The 19857-nt window shown below is 38.9% G+C and overlaps 1 protein-coding gene across 1 annotated transcript; it reads left to right on the top strand.

Moving 5' to 3' along the window:
* The first annotated feature begins 5928 nt into the window (after positions 1-5928).
* On the top strand, positions 5929-11994 carry LOC117314896 (perlucin-like). The gene is made up of 5 exons (XM_033868991.1): positions 5929-6731; positions 7787-7881; positions 8053-8146; positions 10430-10649; positions 11720-11994. Exons 1-5 carry the CDS (start codon positions 6380-6382, stop codon positions 11733-11735), a joined length of 777 nt encoding a protein of 258 aa, XP_033724882.1. The 5' UTR covers positions 5929-6379; the 3' UTR covers positions 11736-11994.
* Positions 11995-19857: the final 7863 nt, after the last annotated feature.

The following is a 19857-nucleotide window of genomic DNA, read 5'->3' as shown; positions in this document are numbered from 1 at the left end:
ATATCGATTATATTGAAATACCTGTCTATCTTAACGAGAGGTATACATACTTCACAATGAATATCCATTATATTGAGATACCTGCCTATATTAACGACAGGTATACATACTTCACAATGAATATCCATTATGTTGGGATACCTGCCTATATTAACGAGAGGTATACATACTTCACAATGAATATCCATTATATTGAGATACCTGCCTATATTAACGAAAGGTGTACATACTTCACAATAAATATCCATTATGTTGGGATACCTGCCTATATTAACGAGAGGTATACATACTTCACAATGAATATCCATTATATTGAGATACCTGCCTATATTAACGAGAGATATACATACTTCACAATAAATAACCATTATATTGGAATACCTGCCTATATTAACGAGAGGTATACATACTTCACAATGAATATCCATTATATTGGAATACCTGCCTATATTAACGAGAGGTATACATACTTCACAATAAATAACCATTATATTGGAATACCTGCCTATATTAACGACAGGTATACATACTTCACAATGAATATCTAATATATTGAGATACCTGCCTATATTAACGAGAGGTATACATACTTCACAATGAATATCCATTATATTGGAATACCTGCCTATATTAACGAGTGGTATACATACTTCACAATGAATATCCATTATATTGGAATACCTGCCTATATTAACGAGAGGTATACATACTTCACAATGAATATCCATTATATTGAGATACCTGCCTATATTACCGAGAGGTTTACACACTTCACAATGAATATCCATTATATTGGAATACCTGCCTATATTAACGAGAGATATACATGCTTCACAATGAATATCCATTATATTGAGATACCTGCCTATATTACCGAGAGGTTTACACACTTCACAATGAATATCCATTATATTGGAATACCTGCCTATATTAACGAGAGGTATACATACTTCACAATGAATATCCATTATATTGAGATACCTGCCTATATTAACGAGAGGTATACATACTTCACAATGAATATCCATTATGTTGGGATACCTGCCTATATTAACGAGAGGTATACATACTTCACAATGAATATCCATTATATTGGAATACCTGCCTATATTAACGAGTGGTATACATACTTCACAATGAATATCCATTATATTGGGATACCTGCCTATATTAACGAGAGGTATACATACTTCACAATGAATATCCATTATATTGAGATACCTGCCTATATTACCGAGAGGTTTACACACTTCACAATGAATATCCATTATATTGGAATACCTGCCTATATTAACGAGAGGTATACATACTTCACAATGAATATCCATTATATTGAGATACCTGCCTATATTAACGAGAGGTATACATACTTCACAATGAATATCCATTATGTTGGGATACCTGCCTATATTAACGAGAGGTATACATACTTCACAATGAATATCCATTATATTGGAATACCTGCCTATATTAACGAGTGGTATACATACTTCACAATGAATATCCATTATATTGGAATACCTGCCTATATTAACGAGAGGTATACATACTTCACAATGAATATCCATTATATTGAGATACCTGCCTATATTACCGAGAGGTTTACACACTTCACAATGAATATCCATTATATTGGAATACCTGCCTATATTAACGAGAGATATACATACTTCACAATGAATATCCATTATATTGAGATACCTGCCTATATTACCGAGAGGTTTACACACTTCACAATGAATATCCATTATATTGGAATACCTGCCTATATTAACGAGAGGTATACATACTTCACAATGAATATCCATTATATTGAGATACCTGCCTATATTAACGAGAGGTATACATACTTCACAATGAATATCCATTATGTTGGGATACCTGCCTATATTAACGAGAGATATATATACTTCACAATGAATATCCATAATATTGGGATACCTGCTTTTATTAACGAGAGGTATACATACTTCACAATGAATATCCATTATATTGAGATACCTGCCTATATTAACGAGAGGTATACATACTTCACAATGAATATCCATTATATTGGAATACCTGCCTATATTAACGAGAGGTTAACATACTACACAATGAATATCCATTATATTGGAATACCTGCCTATATTAACGAGAGGTATACATACTTCACAATGAATATGTATTATATTGGGATACTTGCCTACATTTACCAGAGGTAAACATGCTTCACAATGAATATCCATTATATTGGAATACCTGCCTATATTAACGAGAGGTATACATACTTCACAATGAATATCCATTATATTGGAATACCTGTCTATCTTAACGAGAGGTATACATACTTCACAATGAATATCCATTATATTGAGATACCTACCTATATTAACGACAGGTATACATACTTCACAATGAATATCCATTATATTGAGATACCTGCCTATATTAACGAGAGGTATACATACTTCACAATGAATATCCATTATGTTGGGATACCTGCCTATATTAACGAGAGATATACATACTTCACAATGAATATCCATTATATTGAGATACCTGCCTATATTTACGAGAGGTATACATACTTCACAATGAATATCCATTATATTGAGATACCTGCCTATATTACCGAGAGGTTTACACACTTCACAATGAATATCCATTATATTGGAATACCTGCCTATATTAACGAGAGGTATACATACTTCACAATGAATATCCATTATATTGAGATACCTGCCTATATTAACGAGAGGTATACATACTTCACAATGAATATCCATTATGTTGGGATACCTGCCTATATTAACGAGAGATATACATACTTCACAATGAATATCCATAATATTGGGATACCTGCTTTTATTAACGAGAGGTATACATACTTCACAATGAATATCCATTATATTGAGATACCTGCCTATATTAACGAGAGGTATACATACTTCACAATGAATATCCATTATATTGGAATACCTGCCTATATTAACGAGAGGTTAACATACTACACAATGAATATCCATTATATTGGAATACCTGCCTATATTAACGAGAGGTATACATACTTCACAATGAATATGTATTATATTGGGATACTTGCCTATATTTACCAGAGGTAAACATGCTTCACAATGAATATCCATTATATTGGAATACCTGCCTATATTAACGAGAGGTATACATACTTCACAATGAATATCCATTATATTGGAATACCTGTCTATCTTAACGAGAGGAATACATACTTCACAATGAATATCCATTATATTGAGATACCTGCCTATATTAACGATAGGTATACATACTTCACAATGAATATCGATTATATTGAAATACCTGTCTCTCTTAACGAGAGGTATACATACTTCACAATGATTATGTATTATATTGGGATACTTGCCTATATTTACGAGAGGTAAACATACTTCACAATGAATATCCATTATATTGGGATACCTGCCTATATTAACGAGAGGTATACATACTTCACAATGAATATCCATTATATTGGAATACCTGCCTATATTAACGAGAGGTTAACATACTACACAATGAATATCCATTATATTGGGATACCTGCCTATATTAACGAGAGGTATACATACTTCACAATGAATATCCATTATATTGGAATACCTGTCTATCTTAACGAGAGGTATACATACTTCACAATGAATATCCATTATATTGAGATACCTGCCTATATTAACGACAGGTATACATACTTCACAATGAATATCCATTATATTGAGATACCTGCCTATATTAACGAGAGGTATACATACTTCACAATGAATATCCATTATGTTGGGATACCTGCCTATATTAACGAGAGATATACATACTTCACAATGAATATCCATTATATTGAGATACCTGCCTATATTTACGAGAGGTATACATACTTCACAATGAATATCCATTATATTGAGATACCTGCCTATATTAACGAGAGGTATACATACTTCACAATGAATATCCATTATATTGAGATACCTGCCTATATTAACGAGAGGTATACATACTTCACAATGAATATCCATTATATTGGAATACCTGCCTATATTAACGAGAGGTATACATACTTCACAATGAATATCCATAATATTGGGATACCTGCTTATATTTACGAGAGGTATACATACTACACAATGAATATCCATTATATTGGAATACCTGCCTATATTAACGAGAGGTATACATACTTCACCATAAGACTTCATTATGTACAGATGTTAATACCTGTAATAACTACTACTAATCATACTATACATTGTGTTCCCATTGTGTAGACATCTGTTTGTATTATCTTATGTGAGTCCTAATATATTTATCCTGACATATGCTTCTTAACGTGTGTTTCGACCTCTGTTACCTAACACGTCTGTATAACATATCTTTAATCATCAGTTTTAATATCTTAGAGAATAATTTAAGTTAATTGAATGAAGCCATTTTATACTTTCAACATTGATCTCCGAATTTGACAGATCAAAAGTCATTCAAAACATAGACCAACCTCGCTCAGACACTTCATTGTCGTCATTGGGATGAGGAATTTGCACTTATGAAAATAATTATAACTCTGTTTAAGTCGGACAGCCATATTATAAAATAATTAATTGCGTACTTGCCGAAAGATTACATTTACGGAAATGAAAAGGAGAAATGATGTGCTATCCATTTGAGAACACTTGAATTGATCATATAGAAAATATCACGTGTCCAATAGAAAATATCACTTGTCCTATAGAAAATAACACGTGACCATTAGTAAGTAGTGTGACGTACCTTTTATTTCAAGATGAAATGTTCATCTATTCAAAGCGTACCTCTTCAATCACTCCAAGAGATGTATATTTATGTAAAAAAAAATGTCGAAGTTCCATTGTTAATTGTTGTGAATAAGACTGGAAACACAACACAGGTCGAATAGAGCGCATATTGAGTTTCAGAATACGGTACAACTGTATCAACATCAATAAAATATGTTTCGTTTCCATTTGCCGAAGACACGACGCCATTTCTTACCCATAATGTCGTTTTCACGACCGACTGTAGCACGGTATTTGCGGTCCCCTGCAGTAAACATTTCAATTGGGGGAGGGGGTTGGTCCTTGAATAAATGAAGATGATCTCACACCGGCCTTTCGTACCTCTACAACAGAAAGTGCACTGTCCCTGGTAAACAATAACAATAAGTTTTCATGAAATATCATGTTCGCCGTGTTGTTTCCATAGCAAACTGAATAGAATTTGGATTCGTTTTAAAATAAATACATACAATAGGCCAAGATCCTTTTTGTATAATGACCTTACACAATTATTAGTATAAAGTCCTTCATCTGACGTCATCTTGTGTCAGGGCAATACTCCTCGATGTCAGAAAAGATTTTTATATTTATTCAATGACACAATGTATCGCCAAAATATCCCATTAAACAATGACGTAACAAAAACATTATAAACAAGATATGAGACCGGACCCAAATATCCGGAAAATGTCCATAAAAAGCAAATGTGGTCCCAGGTTAAAATGTACGGAGAGTCTTTAACATGTCAACATGACCATGGTGAGTGAACAGGGCGAACATATACCAGGCTAGGTAGAATACTCGAATGAAGAATTCCTGTAAGCAGGGTAAAAACAGTTTAATTAGAACAATGACCGGATTTCGTTGATACTCAATATCAGTATATACACTCAAGCATACAAACACTCCGATCGCATCAATGTTGTAACTGATATAACTACTTTCATTGGTCGGAAACGATACTTGGGATCGGACACAGCTATAAACAATGAAGGCAATACATTCCACTTAAATCCATTTTGGGGCACTTAAATCAAGTAAAGACCATTGGACAATGACACTGTTGTCTTAAGGTACAAATGTACGCTGTGTTATATATAACATGCAAAACAACTACAACACCGACGGATAAGGAGGTACTAGTCAGAGACTTACAATATCAACACGTGGAGGGATAAATCATTACTAGTGTGGTATTTACATTATCAAATCGAGGAGGAAACAATAGGTATTAGAACCAACAATGGCGAGGATGTACATCTTATTGTTAGTTCTACTTGTAAATACATCTTACCAGCAGAATATCATTCCTGACCACAAAAGGCGCCAATGTAATGCGCTGCAGTCGTCTGAGGTTATGGAAAAGGCCTTACCCGAGATACGTCGTTACTTCCAGTCTGAGTTACAGTCCAGTAGACGAGAGCGTGAAGAAGTTAAATCATTTCTGAGTGGAACGAATGATTCCCTTCGAGTTTTTAAAACAGAACTGGAAACTTACAGAGGACACAATAACGAAATGAACGCCTCCCTGGGAATGATTAAGACTGAGTTGGAAAACAGCCAACGTCCGTCAGCAGAGTATGAACGCTTCATTGGGAATTATCAAAACAGAGTCGGAAATAAGCAGACGACAGAAAGAAGAAATGAATGCCTCCCTGGGAGCGATTACCACAGAGTTGGAAACAAATCAACGTTATAAACAGAAGATGAACGTTTCCTTGGGAGTTATACAGTCAGAGATGGAAACTAGCAGAAAACAGGTGGCGGGGATGAACGTTTCCTTCGAACTTTTTCAAGCAGAGTTGGAAACAAGCAGACAACTTCACTTGGAGATGAACGCTTCTCTAGAAGTAAGCAGACGACAGAATGAGGAAATGAAGGCTTCGCTGGCTGTTGTTCAGGCAGAGTTGAACATTACCAGAGAACATCTACGTAAGTTGAATGCTTCCCTTGAATGTAATATCGATATAATTTTGTAATGTACCATGATGTTTACACAATAAAACATCACGGAGGAAATATTTACTTACGTATTTGTCGTCAAAAACGGCATAGTGACCTTGTTTGAATGTGCATGTTTGTTGTAATATGCAAATAATGCGACGTTATATGATCATAAAATCAACAATATTCAAAAACACATTTTAAAGAACAATTTATTGTTCTAAGTTAGCATGGGACGTTTCTACAAGACGGACGAATTATTTATACTGGCATGTATAGGGACTCTAAACAGTAGGATCAAAGCCTTCGATGCGACAGCTATTGTTTAAATGTGCTGGTCCCCGCCCTCTCCCCACGAAAACACCCGTCCTCAATTTACACTTACCTGACACCATTCCTACTTTTACACTTACCGGACACCATTCCTACTTTTACACTTACCGGACACCATTCCTACTTTTACACTTACCAGGACACCATTCCTACTTTTACACTTACCGGACACCATTCCTACTTTTACACTTACCGGACACCATTCCTACTTTTACACTTACCGGACACCATTCCTACTTTTACACTTACCGGACACCATTCCTACTTTTACACTTACCGGACACCATTCCTACTTTTACACTTACCGGACACCATTCCTACTTTTACACTTACCGGACACCATTCCTACTTTTACACTTACCGGACACCATTCCTACTTTTACACTTACCGGACACCATTCCTACTTTTACACTTACCGGACACCATTCCTACTTTTACACTTACCGGACACCAGTCCTACTTTTACACTTGCCGGACACCAGTCCTCAATTTACCTTTCATCCTGTCAGTCGTCTTTTATTGTCCTGCTGTGACACTTCACTTCAGTTTTCAGTTGTAATGTCGAATAAAGAAAATCTAACATATTCATCGTAAGATTTATATTTAACTTCACTGTTTAAAAAAAATGTGGAATTACATTTCGCTGTTAGATATGTGCGCTGGTTAAGATCACGAAGACATGATTGTGTCTTGGCATATATGTTTGTAGGTTTAGTCATACGGGGATGTGAGGACGACTGGGAACACCATGGTGGATATTGTTACCTATTTGTACAGACAAAAGTAAACTATAAAGGCGCCAAAGTAAGCATGTCTTGATGAAATAAAAAAAAATAAAAATAAAAGAAAGCAAAGAAAAATAAATAAATGTTGTGATTTTCTGACCAAAATTATTAACCATTCAAAATATGTTCGTCCTAACTTCACTCAATGAATTATTGGCATTCCAATATTATGTATATCATATGTTTGTAGGCTCGATGTCAACAAGACAACGCCTATGTTGCGGAAGTCAGAAGTGAAAAGGAACAGCAATTCATCAAAGCGGAATTGGATAAAATCGACGGGAGTATGTAATGTTCATACTAGTTGGTCCAGATATATTTCTTACAAATCAGTTTGAATAATTAAAATAAGATTACCGAGAAAACGGAAAATACAAAAGAATAAATTAGTAAAGCACAAATAACTGATACGCCACACACTTATTTCGTTTCGTTATATTGAAATAATGACTAGATTTAATGAAAAAAAATCGTGTTAACAAAATCTATATTTCGTTCTATCGAAATATTATTTCGAAATAGAATTTCCTTTTAACGATCTTTTTATAGAAATAATGATATAATTTCGTTATATCGAAACAATATTTCGTTTGATCGAATCATCAATTTGTTTTTCCTCGAAATGCTATTTTGACTTTTAGTCTAACTGTTCTGTTATTACGTGGTCTGAGGTGACTTTTGACAATTTAGTCTACCTGTTCTATTATTACGTGGTCTGGGGTGACTTTTGACTATTAGTCTGCCTGTTCTATTATTACGTGATCTGGGGTGACGACAGATTTTTAATGGCAGTCACCTCAGATTTCACAACAGCTTGAAAAATAACAGCACTTAGTTAGGACCATCTCATGTCCAAAGAGATTTCTGCTTAATCTCTGAAGAAGAAATTTAATGGGCAGTATTCAAGAAAACAGTGATTGTGTAACGATGTAATAAAACTGCCAACAATTAACACTTTCCACTATTCCGTAGAGATTTTCAGCTCATTTCATCAGTGGAACTGTGGTTTTAGCTGCCATCTTGAAATTGCGAAAAATAGAAACACTTGGGAAGAACCACTTCAGGGTCTTTTAATTAGCACTCTATATTCAAAATTTATTTTGTTGACTGACGACAACACAGAATATACAAAGTAAAAGGTAGGACATGGACCACAGATAAAGGGTGATTTGTATAGCACACATCTCATAATATGACTTTGATGTAACAACAGGGACTGTTTCCTTTCAACGGTATGATTTTGTTGAATCTGTTTGTATTGGTAAACGTGATGGTTTTTAGATTATTGAACAACTTCAAATGCTGCGATGACATCTCGCATTTTTTCTTATCTGCTACAGTTCTAAATATTATAATATATAATCTGTTATGTATTATTAACATATTACAGAAATCTTAAAGAATGATAAATATTAGATATTCAACAGACCCAGGATAAACATATTTGAAACATTCAGCCGAGAATTGTTATCTTAAATCTTTCAACCCTTAAGTCTTCCTTCCTGGAATACCTGTATCCACATATCTTTTAAGACACACTGGTGGTATTATTGCTTTTCTCAACTCTGTGAAACGATGATCAAACAGTAAGAGCATTTTCGATCACGTGTTGACATTAAGAAACAAAAATAAAAACATAATTGTAAAAAATAACATATCCAAACAGATATCTGAGAAAGACAAACTATTATTTTCTGGTGGCATGAATATTTCTTAAACTTCAGGAAAGTCCTGCACTTAAACTTTTCCATAGAAAAGCATTACAGGATATAAGGGCAATATTTTACTTATTCCCGTAATGTTTTCTTATGGGCAATTTTCTTAAACAAATGTTCACACATATAGTAAGTTAATGAATACTGATCAAACTGGGCCCAGGTTATGAGTTACAATGATGGATGTGATCACGTTTCAAAAATTCACTATGTAAGAAGATGTATTTATAGAACTCAATAACTAAACATTTACTTCTGTGGAAGCATTTTGATGCAGCAGTGTGAAAAAAAAAAATTAAGTGGGAAGAAAAATTAGACCACAAATGTAATGAAGGTAGAGTCACCTAAATGGCGAATGAAATGAAAAGATTTATTTTAGAAAATATAGTATTCCAATAGCCATTGAAACGAAATTTGATTTCGTTAAAACGCGTTATAACGAAGTTAAATTTTAATATAAAGTAATAATATTTTGATACAACGAAATAACATTTGGATAAAACGAAATATTTCAATATTACAAAATAAATATTTCGACAAACCTTGAATACATAATCATATTTAGATAAAACTAAATATTTTTTTGATAAAACGAAATACAGTTTGACATATAAGATCCCCCGACATAATAGTATTTCTAATGCAGATTGGATAGAATTTTTGTTTTGTTTTTTTATAAATGAAAATAAGGAAAATTGTGCAGAAGAATTTGTTTTTGTTTATTGCAAATATTTTGTACTTTTCATCTTTTATTTACAGTAGTATTTTGTTTCCTTCGAGGTATATACCCCTTGTAACAAGCATACGTACGTTCAAATTCTAAAACTTAAAAATATTTCAAATCTTTTACAGATAAATCACCTAGTTATTACCTGGGAGGATATTATAACCGTGAGGAGAATGAATGGATATGGGAAAGGACAGGGAAGACGATTGGATACACCAGATGGGCACCTGGAGAACCTAACGACTCGGGCAGGAGAGAGGATTGTCTCTTTACGTGGGCCAAGAGAGACCGTTTATGGAATGATGCTTCATGTCAATTTAAAAGTTATTTCATATGCATGAAAAGGTACATAATCTTAATTAAGAACGTCATCTCTCTTCACTCTCTCCCTCATGTATTTTTGCTCTTTGTGTTTCAACGTCTCCGTTTTACCTACATGTATACACCAAAACCATATTGCTACAAATCTATCAAGGCAAATAGATAAATTTTGGATTTCAAAGATGCCTTTTCATTGGATGTTACCAATATATGTTAAATACTGTACATGGTCCATGTCTATTATCGTGACGAACATATTACCGTAACTCTGAATGGTGCATAATATTGCGAGCATTTTCATGGCGTTTTTTCCGTGATTAATTTTCCGCGTCATGGTAAGTATTTATTCACTTAAAAGCAAACAGTTCCAGTTCCATAAAAATAATGCTGGTGTTTCAATATGCCACGTCAGTTTACGTCATTGTGCTATGTTCGTCACAATGATAGGCATGGAACCTGTATATATGTTAAATTTCACGATGATAATTTTTCACGGATTGCATAGCCAGGAATATTAAATTTCACATCAACACGAATATAACCTATGACTCACCAAAACATTCCCCTGGTCCACCCGGTGTAGAACACGTCGCTGTACTTGCATCCAATTTATAAATAATTCGCGACTCCCCCCCCCCCCCCGTTACGATCTCTAGTAAAATGCGGAGTGTCGTATGGCACACAGCTTGGTATTGATTTTAATCGCTTATTATAATCACTTGAAGAACATGCTTCGCAATTTAAACCAGGAAGAATAATGTAGAACGAATATCTATACACCGCCTACACTGATCTCGAGTCCGGCAGAGTATGGAACTGGTCTCATTAGGAGTAAGGGGCCGTCATGTTGCGCTGCGCAAACCTTGGATGTTGACAATACGCACGCTTAGTATATGTGGTGTTGTAAATCCACGTTAATCTGGATCCTTGGTAGCTGATGATATATTTTATCTTAGTAAATTCATCCATACATGGTAACGAATTTCAAATTCTGAACAATTTAAGTTAATTTTAGTGAACATTTTTCGATAAAATGTATATCGAATGTATCATTACCGTATGTTTATTATAATATTTTAAATTTTGATTTGCAGTTTGATCCCTTCATGAAGATGATAAAAAAGATCACCGAATACACCAGCAATGACTTTATCACGTGATGTGATGTATATGTGGAAGTAAATATCACGCCTTTGAGTATTTTTCACCTTCGGATTTGGAAATCATCTACATCAATGTATCAGCCCATTTAGTCATACTAATTTCATATATTAAATATCATGAACGGAATCAACGTGTGTTTATGTGTACTCTGTACGAATAGCTGGCCGGTTGATTTTTTCAATAAATATATACCTCTCTAATCCTACCTGTGAGTTGTTTTATCAGAAGTGGAATTTGTCACGAGGGTGCTGTAGAAACAGACACTATAGCAAATACCGACAATCACACCGTAAGACCACCCGTCCCGGAAGGATAAGCACTTTCTACGTCAGTTTGTTTTTTTGTTTTTTTGGTTTAACGTCCTATTAACAGCCAGGGTCATTTAAGGACGTGCCAGGTTTGGAGGTGGAGGAAAGCCGGAGAATCCGGAGAAAAACCACCGGCCTACGGTCAGTACCTGGCAACTGCCTCACGTAGGTTTCGAACTCGCAACCCAGAGGTGGAGGGCTAGTGCTAACGTGTCGGGACACCTTAACCACTCGGCCACCGCGGCCCCAAGTCTACGTCAGTTCTCGCCATACAAATCCAGGTTATATAAAAGTCGCTTTCTCACATTGAAAATTAGGGTGGTGAGGGTGGTGAGGGTGATGAGGGTGGTGAGAACACTTAACATGGTCGATGAAGCTTTCGCTGTTTAAATACAACAAGTTCAAGTTCATTTATTACTTTGAGTCTTACGACTCATCAGTGTAAACATATGATATACAGGATATTTACATATATACAAAATGTTAAATTGGCCAAAGGAGAATGAACAAAGCAATAATATAATATAATAGTGACATCAATCAATATTATTATTACAACATATATCTCATGCTTATATAGAAAAACTTCCTCCTAAATAAATTAAAATACATATTGCTTATCATATATTTTATTCTTATTATACAAAAGAAAAGACAATACCTAAGATATATAGATACAGCGTATTTACGTATATCTGTAATGTACTGGTCCATACAATGAAGGGAGGTAACTCCTTTCGGACTGTACCAAATAAATAACACATTACATACAGAAGATATTCTACTGTACCCATACTCTGGATTTGTGATATACCTTTCTCTCTGACCTCCAATCATATGACGGCGGCTGTTATGATTATCTTTCTGAATGTTAATTTTACATATTTCTGTACCATTATAAATATTCATATGACTATACCAGTAATGTAAGATATATAGCTTAGAGTAAAACGTGACGATTAACTATAGAACGGTCGCAGTGGTCATGAGAAGTTGACCTATACACAATAAAGTTAACAATTACGTTACTTATACCTGTTACAACAGATAATTATATATAACTATCAAGGCACCAAAGTAAGTATATATCATGTTACTATAATATGTTAGAACAGACAATTATATATAACTATCAAGGCGCCAAAGTGAGTTTATATTATGTTATAAGCTACTTTTCCGCTGGTCCACCCGGTGTAGAACACGTCCCTATAGTTATATATAAATAATTCGCGACTCCCCTTCCTCCCCCCCCCCCCCCCCCCCCCCCCCTGATATACCTTTCTCTCTGACCTCCGATCATATGACGGCGGCTGTTATGATTATCTTTCTGAATGTTAATTTTACATATTTCTGTACCATTATAAATATTCATATGACTATACCAGTAATGTAAGATCTATAGCTTAGAGTAAAACGTGACGATTAACTATAGAACGGTCGCAGTGGTCATGAGAAGTTGACCTATACACAATAAAGTTAACAATTACGTTACTTATACCTGTTACAACAGATAATTATATATAACTATCAAGGCACCAAAGTAAGTATATATCATGTTACTATAATATGTTAGAACAGACAATTATATATAACTATCAAGGCGCCAAAGTGAGTTTATATTATGTTATAAGCTACTTTTCCGCTGGTCCACCCGGTGTAGGACACGTCCCTGTAGTTATATATAAATAATTCGCGACTCCCCTTCCTCCTCCTCGATTATCTAATGAACCTGACAGAATGAAGCCATGAAAACGTCATCGTTTAATATTCTATACTGATTCTGGTAGAATCACTTCAAGAACCTGCTTCATAATTTACACCAGGAAGCATAATGTAGAACGAATATCTATACCCCACCTACACTGCTCTCCAGTCCGGCAGAGTATGAAACTGGTCTCATTAGGAGTAAGGGGCCGTCATGGTGCGCTGCGCAAACCCAAGAGGTTGACAATACACACGCTTAGTCTATGTGGTGTTGTAAATCCCACGTCAATCTAGATCATTGGTAGCTGATATATTTTATCTTAGTAGATTCATCCAAATATGATAACAAACTTCATATTATGAAAAACTTTATTTTAGTGAACATATTTCGATAAAATGTATATTGAATGTATCATTACCGTTTGTTTATTATAAGATTTTAAATTTTCATTTGCAGTTTGATCACTTAATGAAGGTGATAAACAGATCACCGATCGAAACCAGCAATGACTTTATCACGTGATGTAATGTAGAAGTAAATATCACGCATTTGAGTATTTTTCACCTTTCGGACTTGGAATCATCTACATCAATGTATCAGCCCATTTATTCATAATAATTTCATCTTTAACTATCATGAACGAATTCCACGTGTGTTTATGTCAGGACACACAGTCAGGAAACACAGTAAGGACACACAGTCAGGACACACAGTCAGGTCACACAGTCAGGACACACAGTCAGGACACACAGTCAGGACACATAGTCAGAATACACAGTCATGTCAGGACACACAGTCAGGACACACAGTCAGGACACATAGTCGGGACACTCAATCAGGACACAAGGTCAGGACACATAGTCATGTCACACAGCCAGGACACTCAGTCAGGCCAAACAGTCAGGACAAACAGGCACGACACATAGGACAAACAGTCAGGTCACACAGTCAGCAAACAAGGTCAGGACACACATAGTCAGGACACATAGTCAGGACACACAGTCAGGACAAACAGTCAAGACACACAGTCAGGTCACACAATCAGGACACAAGGTCAGGACACACAGTCAGGACACACAGTCAGGACACACAGTCAGGACACACAGTCAGGACACACAGTCAGGGCACACAGTCAGGTCACACAATCAGGACACACAGTCAGGACACACAGTCAGGAGAAAAAGTCTGTACACACAGTCAGGACACACAGTCAGGACACTCAGTCAGGACAAACAGTCGAGACACACAGTCAGGCAGGACACACACTCGGGACGCACAGTCGGGACACACAGTCAGAACACACACACAAGACACACCGGACACACCGGACACACAGTCAGGTCACACACAGTCAGGACACACAGTCAGGACACACAGCCGAACACAAAGTTATGACACACAGGACACACAGGACACACCGAACACACAGTCAGGACAAACAGTTAGAACACACAGGACACACAGTCAGGACACACAGCCAGAACACACACTCAGGACAGACATTCAGAACACACAATCAGGTCACTAACAGTCAGGACACAGAGTCAGGTCGTACACAGTCAGGTCAAACACAGTCAGGACACACAGTCAGGACACTCAGTCAGGACACACAGTCAGGACACACAGTCAGGACACACAGTCAGGACACAAGTCTGGTCACCCACAGTCAGGACACGCAGCTTTTCGACACACAGTCGGGACATACAGTCAGTACACACAGTCGGGACAAACAATTAGGTCACGCAGTCAGGACACTCAGTCAGGACACACAGTCAGGACACAAGACAGGTCACCCAGAGTCAGGACACGCAGCTTTTCGACACACAGTCGGGACACACAATCAGGACACACAGTCGGGACACTCAGGCAGGACACATAGTCGGGACACTCAGTCAGGACACACAGTCAGGACACATAGTCGGGACACACAGTCAGGACAAACAGTTATTTCACACAGTCAGGACAAATATTCAGGACACTGAAGACACACGGTCAGGACACACACTCAGGACACACACATTCAGAACACACAATCAGGTCACTAACAGTCAGGACACATAGTCAGGTCATACACAGTCAGGTCACACACAGTCAGGACACACAGTCAGGACACTCAGTCAGGACACACAGTCAGGACACACAGTCACAACACACAGACAGGACACACAGGACACACCGGACACACCGGACACACCGGACACACAGTCAGGACAAACAGTTAGAACACACAGGACAGAGACTCAGGACACATAGTCAGACCACAGAGTCAGGACACACAGTCAGGTCATACACAGTCAGGACACACAGTCAGGTCATACACAGTCAGGTCACACACAATCAGGACACACAGTCAGGACACACAGCCGAACACAAAGGTATGACACACAGGACACACAGGACACACCGAACACACAGTCAGGACAAACAGTTAGAACACACAGGACACACAGTCAGGACACACAGCCAGAACACACACTCAGGACACACATTTAGAACACACAATCAGGTCACTAACAGTCAGGACACAGAGTCAGGTCATACACAGTCAGGTCACACACAGTCAGGACACACAGTCAGGACACACAGTCAGGACACACACATTCAGAACACATAATCAGGTCACTAACAGTCAGGACACACAGTCAGGACACTCAGTCAGGACACACACAGTCAGCACACACAGTCAGGACACACAGTCAGGAAACACAGTCAAGACACTCAGGACACACAGTCAGGACACAGAGTCGGGACACTGTCAGGACACACAATCAGGACACACAGTCAGGACAAACAGTTATGTCACAAAGTCAGGGCAAACAGTCATGTCACACAGTCAGGACACATACTCAGGACACACTGTCAGGACACATACTCAGGACACACTGTCAGGACACACAGTCAGGTCACACACAGTCTGGTCACATAGTCAGGACACACAGTCTTGACAAACAATCAGGTCACACAGTCAGGACAAACAGTCAGGACACACAGTCAGGACACACAGTCAAGACAAACAGTTATGCCACAAAGTCAGGGCAAACAGTCATGTCACACAGTCAGGACACTCAGTCAGGACACATACTCAGGACACTCAGTCAGGACACATACTCAGGACACACAGTCAGTACACACAGTCTGGACAAACAATCAGGTCACACAGTCAGGACACAGAGTCGGGACACACTGTCAGGACACACAATCAGGACACACAGTCGTGACACACAGTCAGGACACATAGTCAGGACAAACAGTCATGTCACACAGTCAGGACTCACAGTCAGGACACTGTCAGGACACACAGTCGTGACTCAAAGTCTGGGCACAAAGTCAGGAAACATAGTCGGGACACTCAGTCGGGACATTAAGTCAGGACACACAGTCAGGTCACACAGTCAGGACTCAAAGTCAGGACACTCAGTCAAGACACACAGTCAGGACACACAGTCAGGACACACAGTCAGGACACACAGTCAGGACACACAGTCAGGACACACAGTCAGGACACACAGTCAGGACACACAGTCAGGTCATACAATCAGGACACAAGGTCAGGACACACAGTCAGGACACACAGTCAGGACACACAGTCAGGTCATACAATCAGGACACAAGGTCAGGACACACAGTCAGGACACACAGTCAGGACACACAGTCAGGACACACAGTCAGGACACACAGTCAGGGCACACAGTCAGGTCACACAATCAGGACACAAGGTCAGGACACACAGTCAGGACACACAGTCAGGAGAAAAAGTCTGTACACACAGTCAGGACACACAGTCAGGACACTCAGTCAGGACAAACAGTCGAGACACACAGTCAGGCAGGACACACACTCGGGACGCACAGTCGGGACACACAGTAAGAACACACACACAAGACACACCGGACACACCGGACACACAGTCAGGTCACACACAGTCAGGACACACAGTCAGGACACATAGTCAGAATACACAGTCAGGTCAGGACACACAGTCAGGACACACAGTCAGGTTACATAGTCGGGACACTCAATCAGGACACAAGGTCAGGACACATAGTCATGTCACACAGCCAGGACACTCAGTCAGGCCAAACAGTCAGGACAAACAGGCACGACACATAGGACAAACAGTCAGGTCACACAGTCATCAAACAAGGTCAGGACACACATAGTCAGGACACATAGTCAGGACACACAGTCAGGACAAACAGTTACGACACACAGTCAGGTCATACAATCAGGACACAAGGTCAGGACACACAGTCAGAACACACAGTCAGGACACACAGTCAGGACACACAGTCAGGACACACAGTCAGGGCACACAGTCAGGTCACACAATCAGGACACAAGGTCAGGACACACAGTCAGGACACACAGTCAGGAGAAAAAGTCTGTACACACAGTCAGGACACACAGTCAGGACACTCAGTCAGGACACTCAGTCAGGACAAACAGTCGAGACACACAGTCAGGCAGGACACACTCTCGGGACGCACAGTCGGGACACACAGTCAAAACACACACACAAGACACACCAGACACACCGGACACACAGTCAGGTCACACACAGTCAGGACACACAGTCAGGACACACAGCCGAACACAAAGGTATGACACACAGGACACACAGGACACACCGAACACACAGTCAGGACAAACAGTTAGAACACACAGGACACAACAGTCAGGGACACACAGCCCGACACAACCCTCAGGACACAGACATTTCAGAACCACAACACTCAGGTCACTAACAGGTCAAGGACACAGAGGTCAGGTCATACACAGTCAGGTCACCACGACAGTCAGGACACACAGTCAGGACACACTCAGGAAAAGTCAGGACACATCAGGACTCAAAGTCGACAAGTCAGCACAGTCAGGCACAAAGTCAGGTCACACCAAGTCAGGACACAGTCAGGACATCGACACAAAACAGTCGGACACAGGGACACTACAGACATCAGGACACACAGTCGAGGGACAACACAGTTGACACATAGGACACGCAAGTCAGGACACTCAGTCAGGACACTCAGTCAGGACACTAGTCGACCAGTCAGGACACACAGTCAGGCCACATCAGACAAAAGTCAGGACACAAGGTCAGGTCAACCAAGTCAGGACACTCACGTCAGGACACACAGTCAGGACACACAATCAGGACACACAGTCGGGACACACAGTCAGGACACACAGTCAGGACACTCAGTCAGGACACACAGTCAGGACACATAGTCGGGACACACAGTCAGGACAAACAGTTATGTCACACAGTCAGGACACACAGTCAGGACACATAGTCAGGACACTCAGTCAGGACACACAGTCAGGACACACAGTCAGGACACACAGTCAGAACACACAAAGTCAGGACACTCAGTCAGGACACACAGTCAGGATACACAGTCAGGACACACAGTCAGAATACAACAGTCAGGACAACATCAGTCAGGACACACAGTCAGGAACCAAACACATCAGGACACACAGTCAGGACACACAGAACAGGACACACACAGTCAGGACACACAGTGAAACGGACACACAGTCAGGACAAACAGTTAGAACACACAGGACAGAGACTCAGGACACATAGTCAGACCACAGAGTCAGGACACACAGTCAGGTCATACACAGTCAGGACACACAGTCAGGTCATACACATTCAGGTCACACACAGTCAGGACACACAGTCAGGACACACAGTCAGGACACACAGCCGAACACAAAGGTATGACACACAGGACACACAGGACACACCGAACACACAGTCAGGACAAACAGTTAGAACACACAGGACACACAGTCAGGACACACAGCCAGAACACACACTCAGGACACACATTTAGAACACACAATCAGGTCACTAACAGTCAGGACACAGAGTCAGGTCATACACAGTCAGGTCACACACAGTCAGGACACACACATTCAGAACACACAATCAGGTCACTAACAGTCAGGACACACAGTCAGGACACTCAGTCAGGACACACACAGTCAGCACACACAGTCAGGACACACAGTCAGGACACACAGTCAGGACACATCAGGAACACAC

The sequence above is a fragment of the Pecten maximus genome, chromosome 17 (assembly GCF_902652985.1).
Source record: "Pecten maximus chromosome 17, xPecMax1.1, whole genome shotgun sequence".
NCBI classification, from domain to species: Eukaryota; Metazoa; Mollusca; class Bivalvia; order Pectinida; family Pectinidae; genus Pecten; species Pecten maximus.
This window is presented reverse-complemented; position numbering and strand designations above follow the sequence as displayed.